Source organism: Condylostylus longicornis, unplaced genomic scaffold (assembly GCF_029603195.1).
Source record: "Condylostylus longicornis isolate FDR11 unplaced genomic scaffold, ASM2960319v2 ptg000100l, whole genome shotgun sequence".
In the NCBI taxonomy this organism is placed as follows: Eukaryota; Metazoa; Arthropoda; class Insecta; order Diptera; family Dolichopodidae; genus Condylostylus; species Condylostylus longicornis.
Window position 1 is genome coordinate 286,090 of NW_026578068.1, and position 22,865 is coordinate 308,954.

The 22,865-nt window shown below is 28.6% G+C and overlaps 2 protein-coding genes across 2 annotated transcripts; one reads left to right on the plus strand and one right to left on the minus strand.

Annotated features, from left to right (window-relative positions):
* Positions 1–3,391: 3,391 nt before the first annotated feature.
* Positions 3,392–10,585, minus strand: LOC129614045 (uncharacterized). The gene is made up of 2 exons (XM_055528431.1): positions 10,562–10,585; positions 3,392–5,089 (listed from the first exon to the last, which is right to left on the minus strand). The coding sequence occupies exons 1-2, from the start codon at positions 10,583–10,585 to the stop codon at positions 3,392–3,394; spliced, it is 1,722 nt and encodes a 573-aa protein (XP_055384406.1).
* A 583-nt stretch (positions 10,586–11,168) lies between these two features.
* LOC129614046 (uncharacterized) lies at positions 11,169–19,149 on the plus strand. Its single transcript, XM_055528432.1, has 4 exons — positions 11,169–11,180; positions 13,003–13,099; positions 13,142–14,949; positions 17,602–19,149. Exons 1-4 carry the CDS (start codon positions 11,169–11,171, stop codon positions 19,147–19,149), a joined length of 3,465 nt encoding a protein of 1,154 aa, XP_055384407.1.
* Positions 19,150–22,865: the final 3,716 nt, after the last annotated feature.

Sequence of the window (22,865 nt, forward strand, 5' to 3'; positions counted from 1 at the left end):
ATGCAACGATCTATAGAATAAATTTAGTAGTAGAAATTTAGTAGTGCTTATATAAGTTTTTGCAATAGTGGCCATATAAATTTAAAAATAAAATAAATAAATTTATTTTACATTTTTCTAGGTCTATTACCTTAGCGCCGACTAATAGCTTTGATAGTAGTTGAAAGAAACGTGTAAAGAATATTTTGACAATCTTATCATTTCGTCAAGTTAATCATAATGAAATAATAAGAATTTCTATAAATATTATTCAAAAAAATACGTGTTGCTGTGGTCAGTTGTCTGAGGTCCACACCAAATTTTTAAATATGATTTCATTTAAATATTGGTGACAACTGCTTAAGTTGTCCTGTTATCCATTTGAAGAATTGTGAGTTTTTGAACAGAAATGCAATTAACACTTCCGAGTATAAATTCAAAAAAGCAAAATTTATAGTTTAAAGACTAAAATAATAAAACTAAGGTGAAGTCTAAATAGCTATTTCTGCAAATTATTACGGATTTTATGAAACAAAATTAAAATTTCGATTCAATTATCTTTTCATGGAAATCCGAAAGTTCCTAAGAAAAATTGACGAAAGGCGAAAAATTGTTGTAACCAATGTTTTATAAATTAATAAATTGAATTCTTTGATTATTCAATAATATTAAAATGAATTATTTAGATAGATTCATTTCAAAATTGGAAGAAAACTTTAGCAAATTTAAAAGAGAATGGGATTTTGTCATAAATAACAAACTATGAAAAATTCAAAAAAAAACTCTGGGAAGAGAACATAAATGATTTTAATATACACACATACATTTCTATATGCAACACAAACTGTGAAAAATCATTAAAAATTATAAAATGTTATGCAACAAAACATTTTACTGAAATCGCCTTCTCGCTGATTTTACATAATTTTTAACTTTACATAACAATATGTAGATATTATTACACAGCATTTATCCTAGTAAAAATTCCTATAATTTATATGCATTTCATTGAATATGTGTGTTGCATCCATATATTCTTTTCATATGTGTGTATCATAACGTATGTCTACAACTTAATGTTCAGAACAAAATTTATGGATGTCATGTTCGTGTCAAATTTACCGCATGGGAAATAAATTAGGTGAACGCAAAAATATTGACAAAAGTAAGTGATGGTTAGCACGTTCATTTTTTGCTCTCTTTTTTCTCTATTATTTTTGCAATGGAGCAAACGAATGAAAAGAAAATTTTTTATACTTTTTACAAAACAAACGAGTTAAAAGGATGCAAAAAAAATAAAATATGTAAAATTTTCGTTTGCTGGCAAAAATAAGCTATATAAACATGAATACATTCGTATGTGTATGTGGGCATATAAAAGTTCGGTGATGAAAATATTGCTGTAAAGCGTATAAATTATGAAATACCTATATACGTATGTATAGGTAAAAAAGGTACAGAAATTACAAATAATTTAATCGATAGATATTGTTAATGCTTGTATAAGTAACGGTATTATCGTTATTGTTGATATTTTTGATTGGGTTTTCAGAATTTTGTTAATGTTTTCTTTTACCATGTTGTTAAATATTTATAAACATGATGTTTTTCACTTGCGATATTGTGAATTTTTTTATGTTTTTTGTTTTCTCTGATGAAACGATATTTTAAATGACGATGATTATAATGAAGTTAATAAGTTTTTAAAGAAAAACAAATAAATAAATTTAAAATTTTTTCATATGAACACGTAATATACAATATAATCGTTGAGATTGACCGAAAGGTGTAGCATAATAATTATTATTTTGTTGATCGGCTTAAAAAAATCCAAAATTTGAGAATAAAAAAAAATTATTATATTCATATCAATTAAAAATTATGTTAGCATGGGTGCTGTTAGCATCTCATGACACAATGTAATATTTTGAATATATGGTAAAAAAGAAAATTATATGGACCCATTAAATCGGGTTAAAAACAATAAAATATTGAAGGTACAGGGAATTATAAAATGATTGAGTAATTATTATGAATTTTACGAAACAAAATTGATATCATTCTGGGCAAACAATAAAAAGCGTTTAGAGCAGGGTTGTTAATAACAAATCTATAAGAAACAAATGAGGAAGAGTATATTCGAAAATATCGCACAATTTTAAGAAAGTCAGAAGAAATGTCGCATATACTTTAAACTGAAATTTTATATTTAATCAAACTAAAATTTGTGGGATTACCCGATTTATTGAAAAAAAATGTTACAAATTACCCGATGAACGCTTTCTTGCAATTTTCTTGGTGTTTTCTACGTTCTTAAATGAAGTGATAAAGACAGCCGAAAGTAAATATTGTCGTACTCTAATAAAGGGCATTCTAACCTTTCAACATAAAATTTTATTAAAACTATGATTTCTAATTCATGTACAGTTTCGTTGAAGATTCAATTGTCAAAATTGTTAACTGCCTAATTCTACCAGCAACAACAAAGTTGAAAATGAGGCTTTAAGTAGTCTTCAAATCAATTTTATACTCTTAAATATAGATTTTTTTTTTGTTTTTTTTTTTTAGAATTATATAAGAATATTATCAACGCACCTTTAAAATCCGGTATCATTATAAAAACTAGAATTTTTCTTAATTTATTCGTGTATTCAAATAATTTGAAAGCGAATACTTTTTTTTTTTATTATTGAATTTCTATCAGATTTAATTTATCAATATTTATAAGTCTAGAAAAAGGTCTGTTTTAGAAAATTATTATATAAAAAATCATAAAATTAAATCGATTTTGCGATAATGTTTGAAATAAAAAAGAAATGTTTTAACAATACCGGCTTTCGATTCTCGCATAATAGAATATTCAAATATTTTCAAAAAGAAAAAACATGTTTCAAAAAAGAAAAGATCATTTTTGATTATGTAAGAAGACTAAAAACCACCCTTTTTATTAGTTTTAAGTTTGGATGACGCAATTCTTCTTATATGAGATATGTAAGATTAACCGTTTAGAAACAAATAGCTTGAACTTGTGTCTTTAAGGTCAACATCCCAAAGGTAAAAGTTTTAAAAGTTTATTTTGTGCTGTATTTTATCTCCAGCTGGCAAATTAAATCTTTGAAATATATGAGTTCTGGACATTTTCAAAAAAGTATATCCTTTTACTTTTAGAGTCTCTCTTCAGATTTATGTTAATGTTGTTGGTTAAAGGAATGTAAAAAAAAATTGTTAAGGGAGTTTTGAAAAGGAACTATTTAAATTTCATTTTTGCAGCACTTGAAACTCACATATCTTTTATAGACATTATCGAATTGAAAAAACTAATTATTATTTTTTTAATAAAACGTTCTCATCTCTTTTATTAATATTTAATAGGAATTTAAAAAATTATATTCAAAAATTAATATAATTTGGTTTAGTATCTTCGTCTGAATACTCTACGTTTAATAGCTTTGTATCTATAACCATCATCACTCAATGTATGTGCTGGGGCTGCTTCTACAGCTGGTTGAGCTACTGGAGGTAAATATTCTTGGCTAACTTCTTGGGTTGGTGGTAAGTATTCATTATTTAATTCAGAAACATCACGACGATGACGGTATCTGTAACGTTTTACAGCCTTGTAACGGTATCCATCATTAGATAAAGTGTGTGCTGGGGCTGGTTCTGGGGCAACATCTTGAGCAACTTGAATTTCTTGTTCTTGTACTGGTGGCAAGTATTCGTTGTTCAATTCTGAGACATCACGACGATGACGGTATCTGTAACGTTTTACGGCTTTATAACGGTAACCATCATCAGATAAGGTATGGGCTGGTGCTGGTTCACCAATTGAAATTGGTGCTGGAGCAGCTTCTTGTACGAAACCTTGTTCTTGTACTGGTGGTAAGTATTCGTTGTTGATTTCACCAACATCACGACGATGACGGTATCTGTAACGTTTTACGGCTTTGTAACGGTAACCATCATCAGATAAGGTATGGGCTGGTGCTGGTTCGGAAATTGCGACTGGAGCTGGGGCAGCTTCTTGTACGAAACCTTGTTCTTGTACTGGTGGTAAGTATTCGTTGTTGATTTCACCAACATCACGACGATGACGGTATCTGTAACGTTTTACGGCTTTGTAACGGTAACCATCATCAGATAAGGTATGGGCTGGTGCTGGTTCAGAAATTGAGACTGGTGCTGGAGCAGCTTCTTGTACGAAACCTTGTTCTTGTACAGGTGGTAAGTATTCGTTGTTGATTTCACCAACATCACGACGATGACGATATCTCAAACGTTTTACGGCTTTGTAACGGTATCCATCATCAGATAAGGTGTGAGCTGGTGCTGCTTCAATTGTTTGTACTGGTTCTTGGACAATTCCTTGTTCTTGTACAGGTGGTAAATATTCATTGTTGATTTCACCAACATCACGACGATGACGATATCTCAAACGTTTTACGGCTTTGTAACGGTATCCATCATCAGATAAGGTATGGGCTGGTGCTGCTTCAATTGTTTGTACTGGTTCTTGGACAATTCCTTGTTCTTGTACTGGTGGCAAGTATTCGTTGCTGATTTCTCCAACATCACGACGATGACGATATCTCAAGCGTTTTACGGCTTTGTAACGGTATCCATCATCAGATAAGGTATGAGCTGGTGCTGCTTCAATTGTTTGTACTGGCTCTTGGACAATTCCTTGTTCTTGTACTGGTGGTAAGTATTCGTTGCTGATTTCTCCAACATCACGACGATGGCGATATCTCAAGCGTTTTACGGCTTTGTAACGGTATCCATCATCAGATAAAGTATGAGCTGGTGCTGCTTCAATGGTTTGTACTGGTTCTTGGACAAATCCTTGTTCTTGTACTGGTGGTAAATATTCGTTGCTGATTTCTCCAACATCACGACGATGGCGTAATCTGTAACGTTTAACAGCTTTGTAACGGTATCCATCATTGCCTAGCGAATGAGCTGGGGCAACATCACCGGGTACTGGTCCCAAAGCTTCGTTATAGCTTAAGACATCGGATTCTTCTTGTGGAGGTAAATATTCTCCACTTGGTTCACCGCAACTGACCAAGCCAAAGGCCAATACGCACACACTAACTGTGATAAGTAGTCTCTGTATGTAAGAAAATTATATAGAAAAATTAGAAATAATATCTGATATTTCTTTTTCAAGTATCTAAAAAAAAGTATTTTAGAATAGGGATGATTTTTAAGTGAAAAATACTTAAAAAAATCAAAATGACGAATTCTCGATTAAATAATCCAAATTACCATTTTAGCCCGATTTAATAGATATTAGTAGTATGAAGATGCTACTCTGAATGATTAAACCTCGTTTTGTTCTGTCTATTTATACTAAGCAGATGACTCTCAAATTCTAAACAAATGAAATTCAAACCATCTTAAGATTTAACCAATTTTTTTTTGAACAAAAAAAGCATTAATGCAAAATACAACCAAAACATTTTTTTTATTTGCAAAAAAACAAGAGAAAAACCATAAAAAAAGAGCATCAAAGCAAAAAACATAATAGAAAAAGCTTTGGACTTGAACTTTACGATTCTAAGGTTATTCAATTTATTTTTATTTTAATGTATTTTTTTTTTTGCTTTTCTCTAAGATTTAAGACTACAATTTATATTCTAAATTATGTTGTTAACTCCTTATGTTAAATTATCATAAGTTGGTAATAATTTCTTAGGGGCAAAATATTTTTCATATTCTGCTTTTTCTACGGTGGTTTATGAGTAAAATTTTTTTGAAATCAATTGTTACTTTTATTTTTCGTTTTAATACTCACGTGCTTTCTTAGTTCATAAATCTTAAGATTTTTATTTATAAAATAATTTCTGGTTCGATTCACTCTTGCTTTTTTTTCGGTTGTTAACTTGATAAATTTCCAGTTAAAGAAAATTCTGGTTTATTGAATAGTCAGTTTAGAAAATAATTTCTACGAAGATGGTAGCAACCACTATGTTCCTCATTTTATTAAAATTAATTAAAAGGAATTTTTTAAAAAGACATAGTTGAATGATTTACGTTGAGCATTTACGATTTTCAAATTATATTTTAAAATTTTTGTCTTTAACAATATTCTTGTCTTTTATTGAATTACAAAAATTTTAAAACATTCTTATTATTTTGCTAAATTTCTGTAATTTAAAAAATAAAGTATAAAATTTAAAAATAATATTTCTTCTAAAACGTTTTCGCATTTTAAACCCCGTTTAAGGAACATAAAATTTTGTGTTTATTTTATTATAAGTGCAAAAATTAAATATGTGCAAAAAAATTTAAATTTAGCGCAGTATGTACTAGAGTTACTCTGGAATATCTCATTATTTTACGGTTTTTCATGCTTTTTGGTAGCAGAAAAAAATATATGTACATAAACAAATAATATTGTTCAATAATAATGGAAAAGTGCTTGCAATTAGAAATTTTAAATTTTACTGTTTTGTAGTTAAAACAGCAGTTTGTGAAAATAATTTGCTCGATGTAAATTAAATTGAGATGGAACACAATAGATTTCAGATACTTACCAGTCAATAAGATTAGCAGTACAGAAATTTTATTTCGAATAAATGAAAACAAACTAATTTTAAATAAAAATATTGTGATTGGATCCTATAAAATACTGAGTTTCGAATTTTACAAAATCACCATGAATTTTTTTGCTTAAAATATGAATATTTTGGCTAGTGAATTTATAATGGTTCATTAAATATTAACCGTAGCATATTAACAACTACAATAACTTTCATCGGCGAAATTCCAAAATTGAAAAATTTTACAATAAAATTAACTGAAAAAACATTAAATAATAAAATTTACCGAAAATCAAATTTATTTTTTATCAAAAGATTTGAAAATAAAATATTTGATTAAAAATTACCCACCCACCTATTGAGACTAAAATAGAAATTGACTTTTAACAACACCATGATGTTCTAAAATTTTATGATCTACCATTCAATGAATTTAGAATTGTATTTTAATTGAATTCAAACTAACGTCTCTATTTCAAATGTGTATTACCAACAAAAACCATTCAAGGTTAAATTTTTAAGCAATTATAATTTTTTTTTTTTAAAAAACTCTTTTGCACAAATCATTTTCTTCTTCTTTCTGTTATAAAAACAATCACACAATTTAATTCTTGTTATCAAATTTTGTCTTAATCTTAATTTACAATTTCACTCTTGATTTTAGCAATTAATTTAATTTGTATGTAAATATTAGAAAAAAAAAAACAAGAAAAAAAAATCGCTTTACTAATATAATTTTATTCAAATTATAATTCATTAGAGTATACTAATGAGCATATTAAGACAGTACATAGTCTACTTGTACGTAAAAATAAAAACAGTTATGTAAGCAAAATCAAATAAATGTTAAATTAAATAATAGTTTAGTGTTAAAAAAAAGCCGTATTAAAAAATTGAATAGTATTGGAAACTTTATATTCTTGATTTTTGCAATATCAAGAATCACAATTAATCGGCAATTTGATGAAATTGTTAAAACCAAGTTGTTTACCACCAATTCCATTTTCCAACAGGAAATATCGTAAAAATAAAATATTTATTAACAACGTTATTGTTAACACTGTTGAACAATATTATCTGAGTCATTACGCTATTCTTACATTACGTCACATTTACGCGCGTATCATTATGTTATGTTAGCGCTACATTGTAAATGTTGCTAACAAGACTTTCTAAACAAATCATTCAAAGCATCTAAATTTTTTTGACCAATTTTTCGTCAATTTTTCGGCGATCAATTAAGAGGTCTAAAATGTGAAATGTGTTGCTTACAGAACCGTTTTTCAAGAAATATTTACAAATTATTAGTAATTTAAAGTTGCTGTATGGAAGGGCACTATTGTACAGTTGGTAAATATATTGTGCATTAAAAAATTAGTTTTACTGTGTCCACATATTACAGCTATAGTTGGTTTATGATTATTTGCGAATGACTTTATTTCTATCCACAACATTTTCATTTGATCATAAAAAACAAAATTTACACTTTTATTGTTAATTGCACCTCATTATATAAAGGCCGTTAATCTGAAAAAAAAAAAAACACGACAAAATTTGAATAAGAATCATCATTATTTTTATAATTTTAATTAAGCATCAATTACTAAAAGAAAAATTTTGCTATTTTGAAACCTTAACTCTTAAACGCATATACGATAGAAAAAATGTAAGAGTTGCTCATATCAAATTAGATTTAATTAATTTTTAGTTTTATTTTAATTCTTTTTTTTTTCTTTCTTTTTGAATTTTATAATTTTGAATGAAAATCTCATAAAAGCTTCTAAAACATCTTCAAAATATCAAAAAACAATAATAAAAAAACAAAATGTATTTTCAAAATTTAAAATTTGTGTCTAAAAGTTTTCTGGTTTTTCTTGTTGCTTAATTGTGAATTACAATAAGCAGCGAATAGCATCTACAAAAAAAAACGGATGAGATCAGCATATAACCGAACAAAGGTTTTGAGAAAGTGTTGAAAAACGGCATGAAAATATCCTTTAAATCAGAGATTCTTAAAAAGGGTATCGCAACCACAAATGTGGCCGGCCGCAACATAAAAATGGTCGCGCGACCATTAAAATTCGATAGTTATAGTTCGATAGAAGGAAGATGAGAAAAGTCGCTTAAGGAGCATGGCCAACATAAAAACCATTAAACCTTAAATTCTAAATATAAAATGTAAATGTGTTTGTTGCGTATTGTAATAAAATGAATTCGAACTGATTACCTTAGTTTTAATGCTTAATTAATATTCTTAATACTTGCATAACTTTCTGTTTTAATTTTTTTTACAGTATATATGTATGTATATAAGAAACATTTTTCTAAATATTTTTGCAAAAATTTGAAAATCAAACTAGCCGGGGTCACAAAATTATTGCCCATTAATTATTTTTGTAGTCGCGTTGTCATGGATATGAGAAATATTGCTTTAAACATATCTTTCAAATTTTGAGAATGCAAGTAAATTTTAAGCTATTTTAAAAACTATAAATTTGATTTTTAGCAGAGTTTCATTTTATAAATTTAGAAATTCTTAATATTTTAATTTTATTATGTCGTCTATTAGTCCAAAATCATAATAAGAAATGTATAAGATCGGTCTGTAATTTAAGTTTCATTTCCCAGCCCTGATATTCTCAATAAAACATTAAATTCCCTTGAAATTTAATGCACAACTGGATTTTAAACCCTGAATTTCAGAGAAATTTAGGAGAAATAGAAAAACACATTTCTGTTTAAAATTCGTCACGTGAAATTCGATGCCATCGCATCACCTTTCTTATAGTATGTAATGCGGTCGATAAAAAGCCAAATATACATACATACATATATAACAAAGATAATACAAAATCTTTGAGAAAAGTGCTATGGTTTTGCACAACAAGTTTTACTATGATTCAGTTAAAATATAAAATGCTTATTATGATAAATTTCTGAACTAATTAAGATATGTAAATTTATTTTACTTGATTTTTTTTTTAGATTTCAGAAAAAAAAAAGATTGCAAACTTTTGAAATATTCATGAACTTTTATAATTTACAATATTCAAGATATAGAAAAAAAATAAATGAAGAAAACAAAAAAAAAAAACTGCTAAAATCTTTATTTCAAAGTAAATCAACGTCTTGACAAACAAATCAAAATTGATTAAATTGAAAATTATGCTCGCAACAAAAAAAAACTCGCATTTTTTTTTCTTCTTCATTTTTAAATTAATTTAATAGTAACATGATTATCTTTTCCCGTATATGCTGATTTTATGCTTCTTGACTAGACAGAATTTCCTTCAATTTTATCCAAAATTTTTTATTAAAAATCATAATATTATACTTTAGGTAGTAAATTGTCGATGTTTCCCGTTGTTGCAAGATAAGCAAAGAAGAACCCAATAAAAAAGAAATTTAAATGACGTGTTTAAAAATACTTTGTATAAAAATTCACACTTCCATTCCAAAAAATTAAAATGGGACAAAATTATTGCAAAATTATTTAAGTAATTTCATCCATGCCCTTTTTGATAATCATCACCAATTTATGATTTTTTTAATATGAGTATCGTAGCTGTGATGCTACGAAAGTTTCGCATTGAACATTCGTATAGTAAAAATTATTAAGCCATATTCTGAAAACCTTATCGTGATCGACGAAGGGATCATAATAAGAACGGATATAAATTTTTTACACTATACGATTGATGAATTTATCTTAATTTTAGTCGAATAAGCTGCGAAATCAAAATTCTGTGTCACAGTGTTCGCGAGTGAAAACAAAATCGCAAATAAATCAAAATGAAAAGAAAACATTTTAAAAACAATCTTACCGCCATTCTTCCTCGCTCCTCTTTTTTTTTGTTTTTGCAAAAAAAAAAATGCAATTAAAATATCAATTAATTTTTTTTTTTCAAATCCTCATCCTCTACATTTCCAGTTATCTTGAAAGAAAGATCTTAAAATGTTCAAAAGTTGCTGATGTTAAAATATTTTTATTGCGTGTCTGCTAGAAATACTCAATTGCGGCTATTTTGCCGAAATACCCGCATTTTCATCATCTTAGTCATATTGCAGAATATTGGCGATCTTTTTAAACAGAACAGCATCAAACGCTATTCCTACACCTATGTGAATTGGCTATGTAATAGAATGCGCGCGTACTTATTAGAAGAACTTTTTCACTTAGCATATTTTTAAAAAATTTATACGCCATTTGAATTAAATAATAATTAACTAATCCAATTACTTACGGTATATTTCAATTTACACAATTACTATTGTGTCATATTTTTTGTTTTTAATGTTTTATAAATTTATTTATGGAAGTACAAATCAAATTTTAGTAAAGAAAGAAAAAACTTCAAATTTATTTAAGTTCATTTCAAAAATTTCAAAATTTTGCTTTTTGACTCTTTACAATTTTTTAATTCTATGTAACACAAAAGACTTATATTTGATACCGCATTAAAAATTTATTTTAATCTTAAGACTCAATCTCACATCTTGTTAGATTGAGTGTAATCTAATATTAATAAAATTTTTTAATAATATAAAATGTTGAGACCAGACATTTACATAAATAAAAAAAAAATCCTTTACATCCTGCAAAAAGTCTATTAACAATTTAATAAATTTTTTCGACAACACTCAATGCATGATTCGGTATTTGTCAGCAAAAGCAAAGTAAATTTTCAAATTCATTCTCACAAATGTATTTGGGGAAAAATTAACTTCAATTTTGTCAAACGCGAGAATTAGAAATAAAACATTAAAAATTTTTTATTATTTTAAATATTTTTGCAAACACATTTTTTTATAGTTGCATAAAAAATAAGGAATTAATAATTTTCATTTCTATATCAAAAATTTAAGCTTTTTGTTTTGAAAGATTCGCCGTGGTTAGTTTATTTGTTACTATTTCATACGTTTATTATCTTTAGCTTCGTTCAAAAGCTAACAAAAAATGCATTCAATTTAAATTAATTACATGATTTGCATTAACAAGACTACTAATTAATAATTTATTGATCTGTGTGTCTTTATATCTTTATGCTTCACTATATACTATAACTACATAACTATCAATATACGAACATTTTTTTTGTTTGATTGTCAATGATTGCCGAAAAAAAATGTTATTTTAAACACTTATTCGCTTATAAATGTGTTAACAAATTAATAAAAGAAAACATTTTTATTAATTAAATAAAACATTATTTTCATTATAATTTTATAAATATAATTATTCAATATTTTATCAATATTTTCGTGTATGTATATATTATATTATATATAAATTAATGTATGTATGTATTTATTGTAGTTTATATGAATGAATGTATAAATTAAAATAAATTATAACATAAAAATTGCTCCCACAATGTCTGGTATATCGTTTTTTACTAAATAGTAAACTTGTACCTCTGGTTTTAATTAATATTTTTATTAATATTTTATTTTATATAATTATTTTGCGGGAAATTTACGTTTTAGAAAAGACTTCTTAATTTTGCAGTATTACTTACGATATTAAATAATATATTAATATATTAAATTTCTTAATTGTAAAAATTATTCAATATATTAATATTTTTATATTTTGGATAATAAAATTAGAATTTTTTTAAATCACCGGCTTATTTGCATATTATTTTTAAATATTATTAAAAATTTGTTATTACCAAATTATGTTAAAACAAATCATATTAATATGAGTTTTTATTAATTAATTTATATAAAATTTTATAATTTTGGATTTTTATTTTAAAAATTTTTTTAAAATCTACAAAACGTATTCCGGAAATATAAGATATCTAATTTAAAATAGTAAAAAAAAAGAAAAACGAAAATAAAAGAATATGAAAAAAAAAACAAGATAATCTCATTGAATCGTCTACATACTCTTTTAGTACGTAAAATTAGAGGTGGAAACTTAAAACAAAAGCGATTTTTGGAAAAATCTAATACATACATACATAATTATATATTATAATAATGTGTACATATATAAAAATTAAATATTAGGTAGTAAGCGTTTGGTATATTGGTTTTAGAAAAACATGTAAATGAAAAACTTATTAAAAAAAACTCGTTCAATTAGAATAATATTAATAGTAATCCGTTCAGTATAAATACGCAGAACAAACCCAAATTTAATCATTCAATACGAATTCTCCAGTCTAAAAACGTTGAAAAACAGAATTAGGCTAAAATGGTAATACAACTAAAATTAAAAGAAGAAAATAAATAGTATATTTAAATCAAAGTGTTAAAAAATATTGCAATTACAATTAAAGTTGAAAAAATTTATATTGAAAAAAAAAAATTATTAAAAAAATGAAAAGAAAGATTTATACTAAATTAAAATTTCTAAACTCAAAACATTCATAATTTGTGAATTAAAAAAAATTAATAAACAAAAAAAAAAAAAAAGGGATAAAAATATAATTAAAATTTTGTTTTTCTTTTTTTATTATTGTTATAGAAATTACTTTTAACTGTTAGTGTTTGCGTTTTGGCCTTTGGATTAATTAATTGTGCCGATCCAAGTGCAGAATATTTACCACCTGCACAAGAAGTAAGCCAAGAATATATTCCACCAGCAGTAGAAGAACCTGAACCAGCTGCTGTATTAAGTGATGATGGATATCGTTATAAAGCTGTAAAACGTTTAAAATTCCGTCACCGTCGTGATGTTTCAGAATTAAACAGTGAATATTTACCACCAGCACAAGAACAAGAAGTTTCAGTTGAACAAGATATTGCACAAGCTCCAGTTGCTGCACCTGAACCAGCACATGAATTAGCAAGTGATGGTTATCGTTACAAAACTGTTAAACGTTACAGATATCGTATTCGTCGTGATGTTTCAGAATTAAACAATGAATATTTACCACCAAATCAAGAACAAGTTGCCGAAGTTGTACAAGAAGCAGCACCAGCACCAGAAGTAGAACCAGCCCATGAATTAGCTGCTGATGGATATCGTTACAAAACAGTAAAACGTTACAGATTCCGTCATCGTCGTGATGTTTCAGAATTAAACAATGAATATTTACCACCAAATCAAGAAGTAAGCCAAGAATATATCCCACCAGCACAAGAAGCTGCTCCAGCACCTATTGCAGCTCCAGAACCAGCCCCAGCTCATGAATTAGCTGCTGATGGATACCGCTACAAAGCAGTTAAACGTTACAGATTCCGTCATCGTCGTGATGTTTCAGAATTAAACAATGAATATTTACCACCAAATCAAGAACAAGTTGCCGAAGTTGTACAAGAAGCAGCACCAGCTCCAGAAGTTGAGCCTGCCCATGAACTAGCCGCTGATGGATACCGTTACAAAACAGTAAAACGTTACAGATTCCGCCATCGTCGTGATGTTTCAGAATTAAACAATGAATATTTACCACCAAATCAAGAAGTAAGCCAAGAATATATTCCACCAGTACAAGAAGCTGCTCCAGCACCTATTGCAGCTCCAGAACCAGCTCCAGCTCATGAATTGGCCAGCGATGGATACCGTTACAAAGCAGTTAAACGTTACAGATTCCGTCATCGTCGTGATGTCTCAGAATTAAACAATGAATATTTACCACCAAATCAAGAACAAGTTGCCGAAGTTGTACAAGAAGCAGCACCAGCACCAGAAGTTGAACCAGCCCATGAATTAGCTGCTGATGGATATCGTTACAAAACAGTAAAACGTTACAGATTCCGTCACCGTCGTGATGTTTCAGAATTAAACAATGAATATTTACCACCAAATCAAGAAGTAAGCCAAGAATATATTCCACCAGCACAAGAAGCTGCTCCAGCACCTATTGCAGCTCCAGAACCAGCTCCAGCTCATGAATTGGCCAGCGATGGATACCGCTACAAAGCAGTTAAACGTTACAGATTCCGTCATCGTCGTGATGTTTCAGAATTAAACAATGAATATTTACCACCAAATCAAGAACAAGTTGCCGAAGTGGTACAAGAAGCAGCACCAGCACCAGAAGTTGAACCCGCCCATGAATTAGCTGCTGATGGATATCGTTACAAAACAGTAAAACGTTACAGATTCCGTCATCGTCGTGATGTTTCAGAATTAAACAATGAATATTTACCACCAAATCAAGAAGTAAGCCAAGAATATATCCCACCAGCACAAGAAGCTGCTCCAGCACCTATTGCAGCTCCAGAACCAGCCCCAGCTCATGAATTAGCTGCTGATGGATACCGTTACAAAGCAGTAAAACGTTATAGATTCCGTCATCGTCGTGATGTTTCAGAATTAAGCAACGAATATTTACCACCAAATCAAGAAGTCAGCCAGGAATACTTACCGCCAGCCCAAGAAGCTGCCCCAGCTCCAGTTGCTGCTCCAGAACCAGCACCTGCACATGAATTAGGAAGTGACGGTTACCGCTACAAATCTTTAAGACGTGTAGTTTATAGACGGAGATATTAAAAATTTTTAGGTTATATAATATGAAAATTCCTATATTGTTATCCTTTAGTAGTATAATAAAACAAAACTAATATAAAACAATTGTATTATCTCTACTCAATATGCAAATTTGAAAATGAATATTAGAACACTTTCAGGTCTATATTAGAATATTATTATATTAAGCGAGTTAGACCATGAAGTATTACACCGAAATCATGATTTGAACTTAGTATTGAAATAGTTTAAGAACATGCAACAGAAAGCTCCCTAGAAAAAATATTAGACGATACTTGTAAGTTGTAGAACGCTCTCAGTTAAAAGAAATTCACTTTCAAGAGAAGTATTGTTTCAAATAATTTGATTAAATTTAACGAGCTATTGATGAAGCACTCAAATTTTATGATTAATTATAAAATACGTGATTTTTCATTATTTTTATTGTTTATAACAATTTAAATATGATATATGTGATCAATCTCAGAAATGTAATCATATTCGTCAAAAGGCGTATACTTAAGATTATGTAATAAAACTCTGTATCTTGAGATTCTATAGTCGGACAGAAATGATTCAATACGCGAATTTTGCTAAGAATATTAAATAATATAAAAAAAGTCGAAAATTGCTGAGTTCCGACTTTGTCGAAAAGTAGATTCAAAAAAAGTGTGGCAATTGAGACTTTCTGAATTTGTTTTTTGATGTTTTCTTTTTGACTTCTCTTACATGATTAAAAGTAAAACTTTCTCAAATTAAGTCCATAGATGGTTTCCAAGATATCAGAACTTTTTTAATAAGGGCAAACTTTCTTTTCTATAAATTCTATGAATTACTACACTTACATTTAGTATGTATTGTTATTGTCATGTGTAGATGTAAACTCGAACATACATACATATAATAATTATAATTTTACATTTTCAAAATTCGTCATAAGATAAATTTGAATAATAAGAAGATTTTATTGCAACTTGTAAGCAAAAAGTCTTAGTTTAGTAATTCACTAGGTCTGTAGAGTCATTCCATATCCTGACGCTATTTAGATGTCAATAAAGCATTTCACTATCTCGAGAAGATATTCTGAATCTTCATAAGCAAGCTACTATAGTTAAAAAATATTTTCGCAGATGGAAAACTGCTGAATGATAATAAATTGCAGATAGAAAATTTCAAATTAAGTTTTTAAATCTTTTTCAGAGCATTCGTAAGTCTCTTCCTACCTTGAGCTTCTTTAATTCCTTGGCAATAATTTTCTTCACCAATGCGGTCCCTAATTTTCAATTAAGAACAAGCACAAAATTGCTTTGCTTTTAAATTGTAAATAAATATTGATCAGCTGAATATTTATCTTTGCCTACAACCAAATCAGAGCCATTTATGTTTAGACAAGCAATATCAAAGTAGACTTCACCAGTTGTTTTAACAATGTTATACTAAAAACTGTTAAAAACAATATCTAGTTTAAAATATGAATTAATCTAAACAAAACTTACAAATTTAAAAATTAGAAAACTTTTTTTTACTGTTGTAATCTACGTCAAATACTCCTGCGAAATTGTGTCTGCCACCTGAATTTTGTTTTTGAATTTAAGGTACCAAATTACATCTTAGGAAGTTCGAATTTACAAACTTAATAAAAAAGAAGCTTTTCCAACACTCAGAATTGAGTTTACTGTAATTGGCGTTATGTACATTTTGATTGACCATAAATATTTTTACCGAATTTTGTAATAGTTATGAGTAAAACAACTAATTTTCATTAAATTAACATAATTCTTTAATCCGAGGTGATGTGCTTGTTAATTTGTTCACGGAAGTGAGTTTCGTATTTCTTGCATCACCAAAAAGAGAGAAAAAATGGCGATTACCTGCTCCTATTCAATCTAGGTTTTCTGTTCAAGAAATTTTAATTGCTATTATAAAGTTTTAAATAATTTTCTAAATAAATAAATATTTTTTTCTAATATTAAGACTAAACGTGACAATATTATAATATAGAACTTAAACAAAATATGTCAACAACTTCTATTTCGTCCATTTTAAGCTATTAGGATATGTGTATTTCATATTTTCTGACCATTTGTCCAAATTTTTTACAAAATTATAACGCACACTCTTAAGAATAATTAAAAATTAGTTCAACATCGATGTATACATATTCGAAAAGTATTTTATTAGTTTATAATTATAAAATAATTCAACATCTTTAAAAACCGTTGGGGTAGCTATCATTTATCTCAATTAATGTAAGCTTTTAAGTAAAAATATGTAAAGTACAAAGGTTTCCGATCAACTAAATTAATTCATCATTAAAATGCGAAATTAATTCTTTATTATCAAATTCAAAGCTTTATTAGTTACTATACGAAATTTTGACATTTTAGTTATAAAAATTATGAATTGAAAAAAAGTATCAATGAAAATCTCGTTAACCATTCATAAAATTAGAATAATTTAGATATAGATGTCTTTAATATAAATACGAAGAACATAATTAAATTAAATCATTAGCACGCTGATCTTTAAACTAGAAAGACTTATTTCATAAAATATAAAATGGTAACATTAGAAAATATGAAACTATTTTTTCTGAATTTTTAATTTATTTTCCATATTGATTATTAATCAAATTTTTGTATTTTTCTATAGCGACTATTGGTGGCACTCAGCCTTTGCGCTTTAGCCTTCGGTTTTATTAGCTGCGGCGAGCCCAGCGGAGAATATCTACCTCCCAATCAAGAAGTTAGCCAAGAATATTTACCACCAGCACAAGAAGCTGGTCCGGTTCCAGAACCAGCCCATGAATTAGCTAATGATGGATACCGTTACAAAGCAGTTAAACGTTACAGATTCCGTCATCGTCGTGATGTCTCAGAATTAAACAACGAATATTTGCCACCAAACCAAGAAGTAAGCCAAGAATACTTACCCCCAGTACAAGGAGCTGCTCCAGAAGCTGCCCCAGCTCATGAATTAGCCAGCGACGGATACCGTTACAAAGCAGTTAAACGTTACAGATTCCGTCATCGTCGTGATGTTTCAGAATTAAACAATGAATATTTACCACCAAACCAAGAACCAGTTGCTCAAGTTGTTCAAGAAGCAGCACCAGCTGTTGAAGTAGAACCAGCTCATGAATTAGCTGCTGATGGATACCGTTACAAAACAGTTAAACGTTACAGATTCCGTCATCGTCGTGATGTTTCAGAATTAAACAATGAATATTTACCTCCAACCCAAGAAGTAAGCCAAGAATACTTACCACCTGTACAAGGTGCAGCTCCAGAAGCTGCCCCAGCTCATGAATTAGCTAGTGATGGATACCGTTACAAAGCTGTAAAACGTTACAGATTCCGTCATCGTCGTGATGTTTCAGAATTGAATAACGAATATTTACCACCAAATCAAGAACCAGTCGCTCCAGTTGTTCAAGAAGCTGCACCAGAAGCAGAACCAGCTCATGAATTAGCTGCTGATGGATACCGTTACAAAACAGTTAAACGTTACAGATTCCGTCATCGTCGTGATGTTTCAGAATTAAACAATGAATATTTACCTCCAACCCAAGAAGTAAGCCAAGAATACTTACCCCCTGTACAAGGACCAGCTCCAGAAGCTGCCCCAGCTCATGAATTAGCCAGCGATGGATACCGTTACAAAGCAGTTAAACGTTACAGATTCCGTCATCGTCGTGATGTTTCAGAATTAAACAATGAATATTTACCTCCTACCCAAGAAGTAAGCCAAGAATACTTACCCCCTGTACAAGGTCCAGCTCCAGAAGCTGCCCCAGCTCATGAATTGGCCAGCGATGGATACCGTTACAAAGCAGTTAAACGTTACAGATTCCGTCATCGTCGTGATGTTTCAGAATTAAACAATGAATATTTACCACCAAATCAAGAACCAGTCGCTCAAGTTGTTCAAGAAGCTGCACCAGCTCCAGAAGTAGAACCAGCTCATGAATTAGCTGCTGATGGATACCGTTACAAAACAGTAAAACGTTACAGATTCCGTCATCGTCGTGATGTTTCAGAATTAAATAATGAATATTTACCACCAAACCAAGAAGTAAGCCAAGAATACTTACCTCCAGCACAAGAGGCCGTTTCAGAACCAGAACCAGCACACAGTTTAGGAAATGATGGTTACAGATATAGATCAATTAGACGTAAAGTTTTTAGACGGAGATATTAGTCCAAAATTAATATAATGTAATTAGAATAGAATTTTTGGGACACTGCCTGAAAAAATATTATAAGATCTGTAATAAAAAAGTTTTGTTAAAAAATTACTTTTGCTGTTTGTTTCTTCAAATTTTGCAATTTGTACTATATCCGAATTGTGATATATTCCGAAAAATCGACGAAGCTATTAATTTACTAATCTAAAATATGAAAAATAATAAAATAATAAATATGACGTAGGAAAAGTCTGGATATTCAAACTTACATGTTTCATATCAAGAGATATGCAAAAAATGCTAATATTTTTCTACAACGATTTTGATTATTTTAGAATGCAACTTAATTGCTTAAATTTACACCTGATCATCGTCCCAAATACCATATTTTAAAAAAAGCAATAATAATTGTATCGTCTTTAAACGTTAATTTATGGTAAAATTGTTAAGGAAATATTAAAGTAAACAATCTGACAGCTTAACTGAAAATTTCAAGTATTGTTGTAGCAGAACATTAAAGAAAACAAAAATTACGAAAAAAAATTATTTTTATAATATTATCAATACTTACCTGATTAAGTTAAAATAAAATCACAGAAAAAAATTTTAACAAAATTATCTTTGTGTAGAGCAATGATACTTAAACATCTGCATATTATTTATGAACCAAGTGAAAATAAAGTCTTACGAAATCAATAATACGTACGTAGTGGTTATTTACTACGATATAAAAGTAGAAATTACATTTTGGAATCAAAACATCCTGAAATTATTACTATTACACAATTTTTTTTCACAGTTCTTCAATCCTTAGAACAAAATCCAACAAATTGATCGCAAAATACAAGATGGATGGTCGTAATAATAAACTCCAATGAATACGAGTATCATAATATCGTAAATAGTAAAATAGAAAAATGTACATATGTTTACGAAGAATATGCAACACTAATTTATTATATTCTTGATATATTTACGATAATTTTCAAGCTCTTGAATAGAAGAACTTCTGGATGTTTCAACTGTTTCATGTGTTATATTATGTCCGCCTTAATTAAAAACATTCATTTAATTATCAATAATTTTATACTGAAAAGGTTGAAAACAAAAAACAGAAAATTTTTTTCTGTGTATGTCTTTGGAATCTCCTCTTTTTTATACAATATTTATACATTATGTATATACCTACATAAAATTTGTCTTGTTTTGCCTAGTTATCTTATAATATTCATTTTCAAATTGATCGTCAAAGATTTTGAAGATAATAATAATAATGATCTTGCGAATCACTTGATACATAGATAAATTATTGTATTTCTTTAAGTTCTTAATTAGATTTCCGCAAATCTATTAAATAATTAGTCTAGACATTTGAACAAGTAAAAAAATTAAAACAGTCTAGAAAAATATTAAATGAAATACCTATTTTGAAGTTCGAAAGTTCCTGAAATTCTATTATACACTTGTATAAATGAAGATAAATTTATTAGACATCTAGTAGAATATTAAAAATAGGTACATTTTACATGCACACACATTTTGATGAGGCTATTTGTTTTATATTTTAATTCATTTTAATCCATCATTATCATAATAATCGTCATAATTACCATCAAAATATATAAAAATAAATCCGGTTTTTTTTTTCTATTTTATTGAAAGCAAAATTTTTGATAAAGTTCATACATAATATGTATGAATGAGTAGGCATATAGTATATGTACCTATGTATACATACATTATAATAATAATAAATGATTGCTATTGTTATATAAGTTGTCGACTAATGTTTAATTAACAATTTGACATGTAAAATTTATATTAAAAATAAAAATTATTTATATTAGTATTTTGAAACCCAATAATTTAATTTTATACTTGTTCTAAGAAGCATATACAAATTTTGTAAATATTATTGATTTGTTCGAAGTCAAAAAACAAATGAAATTTGAATTTTTAATTAATACATACAAATGTTTATTATGCTTACCTCTTTGCACATATACAGTAGTGAACAAACTAAATTGAACTTCAAGTAGGCTGTGCTCAATTTTAAAACAATATCATTCCTCGTGTGATTTGTTATTACACAAAATACCGTGCCAAAAATGTAGTTTGAAAATATACTAAAGGTTTAAGTTTACTAGATTTAAAAGTTTACTAATTATTATTTTTTGTTAATATTTACATTTAACTTTACCCAAAATTTTCACAATCAACTGATTTTCAACAAACTTATTCTCCAAAATGAGGAAATTGTACTCTTCAACTTAACTAAAGAAGAAAATGTGGCAGCGAATTCAGCTTGCGAGGAAAACATACCACATACAATTCGTTGGGAGCTAAGGAATGAATCAGAGAGGAGACGGTCAGAGCGCTGGAAAAGTGTTCCTGAACTGCGGCAGACCAAGAAGCTCTTGGGATATTATGAACAGAAGCGATTTCAGAAAGTTGTGGGTATGGACAAGAACAAGTGAGAATTCTCACGAATCGGTCACTGTAGATTCGGAGGGCACCTCAGTCGGCTGGGCCTGTAAAAGTGGGACAATTGCAGAGTCTGTGGGGAGACCTCAGTGCAATGTCTGGAGGAGTGCAATGCTTTCAGTTATTGGAGAAAAGAGGCGCTAGGGAGCTGTACTCTCATGGCACCGGAGTTGCGTTCCTCCGAATCTCACAAGCAACTTGAGTTGATCATGAGGGTGGGTCTCCAGCGTGTATTGTATAACACTCAGAGAGGAGCGCACAATAAATCCTTTATACGTGGTCGCGGTGCATTTTTGTCCCCGTTGTACAAATCTATAATCTACAACTTAACTAAGAAAACACAAATTAAAATAAATTACGAAACAATTTCTCAAATTAAATAATTAAACTGCTGTACTAAAAAAAGTAAAACCTCTTTCATAAAGTTCATTTAAATTCTACACGTTATACATATGTATTTTTGTTTTTGATTTTTCTCTATTTCGCTACTGTATATTTACTAAACATACTAGTAGAGGTAATATTGCGAACCACCAAAAACTATGTTTTTGACATTTCGATTAAAGGTGTTTGTGTTACAGACAAGTTTACTTACTGTGAATATGTAACTTTTTGTTTTATGTTTTAATAAGACTTCATTAAGACATGTCATATAGGACTCTTTCATACATGTTCAATGTAATGTATATTACATAAAAGAACATTTTGTATATGGGTACATATGTATACGTGTATATATAACTTCAATATAAAATGTGAAAAGGTTCTAAGTTTATTTTTTCTAGTGAAGAGGTTTTATAAAGTCTATGACCTTGGTTAATTATATAAGTTTTACTTGTATATAATTTAAAGAATGTAAATAAGATTATGCTATATGAGAATATAATTACGTGAATACACATAATATCGTACCTACATGATTTATTTTTGTAACCAGCGCTCAGTGTATATGAGATTATGAACATATTATGCACATACATACATATATTACGATTTGAGTATTATAAAACGATGTAGGTTGGATTTCAATCTTTATAATTTTTTTTTTTTTGCTTTACCTGTACCTGTCAACTTTATGGTACACCAATTAATCAAGTGAGTGAAGAAAAAAAAAATGTGCCGTGTAAACAAGTCAAATATATAAAAATGAATAAGTCGTTTTTATTTTGTTTAATAAAGTTTTGTTGAGGAAGATCAGAAAATTAATAAATGTATTTCTCATTAAAAGTAAAATTAATGTGTATAT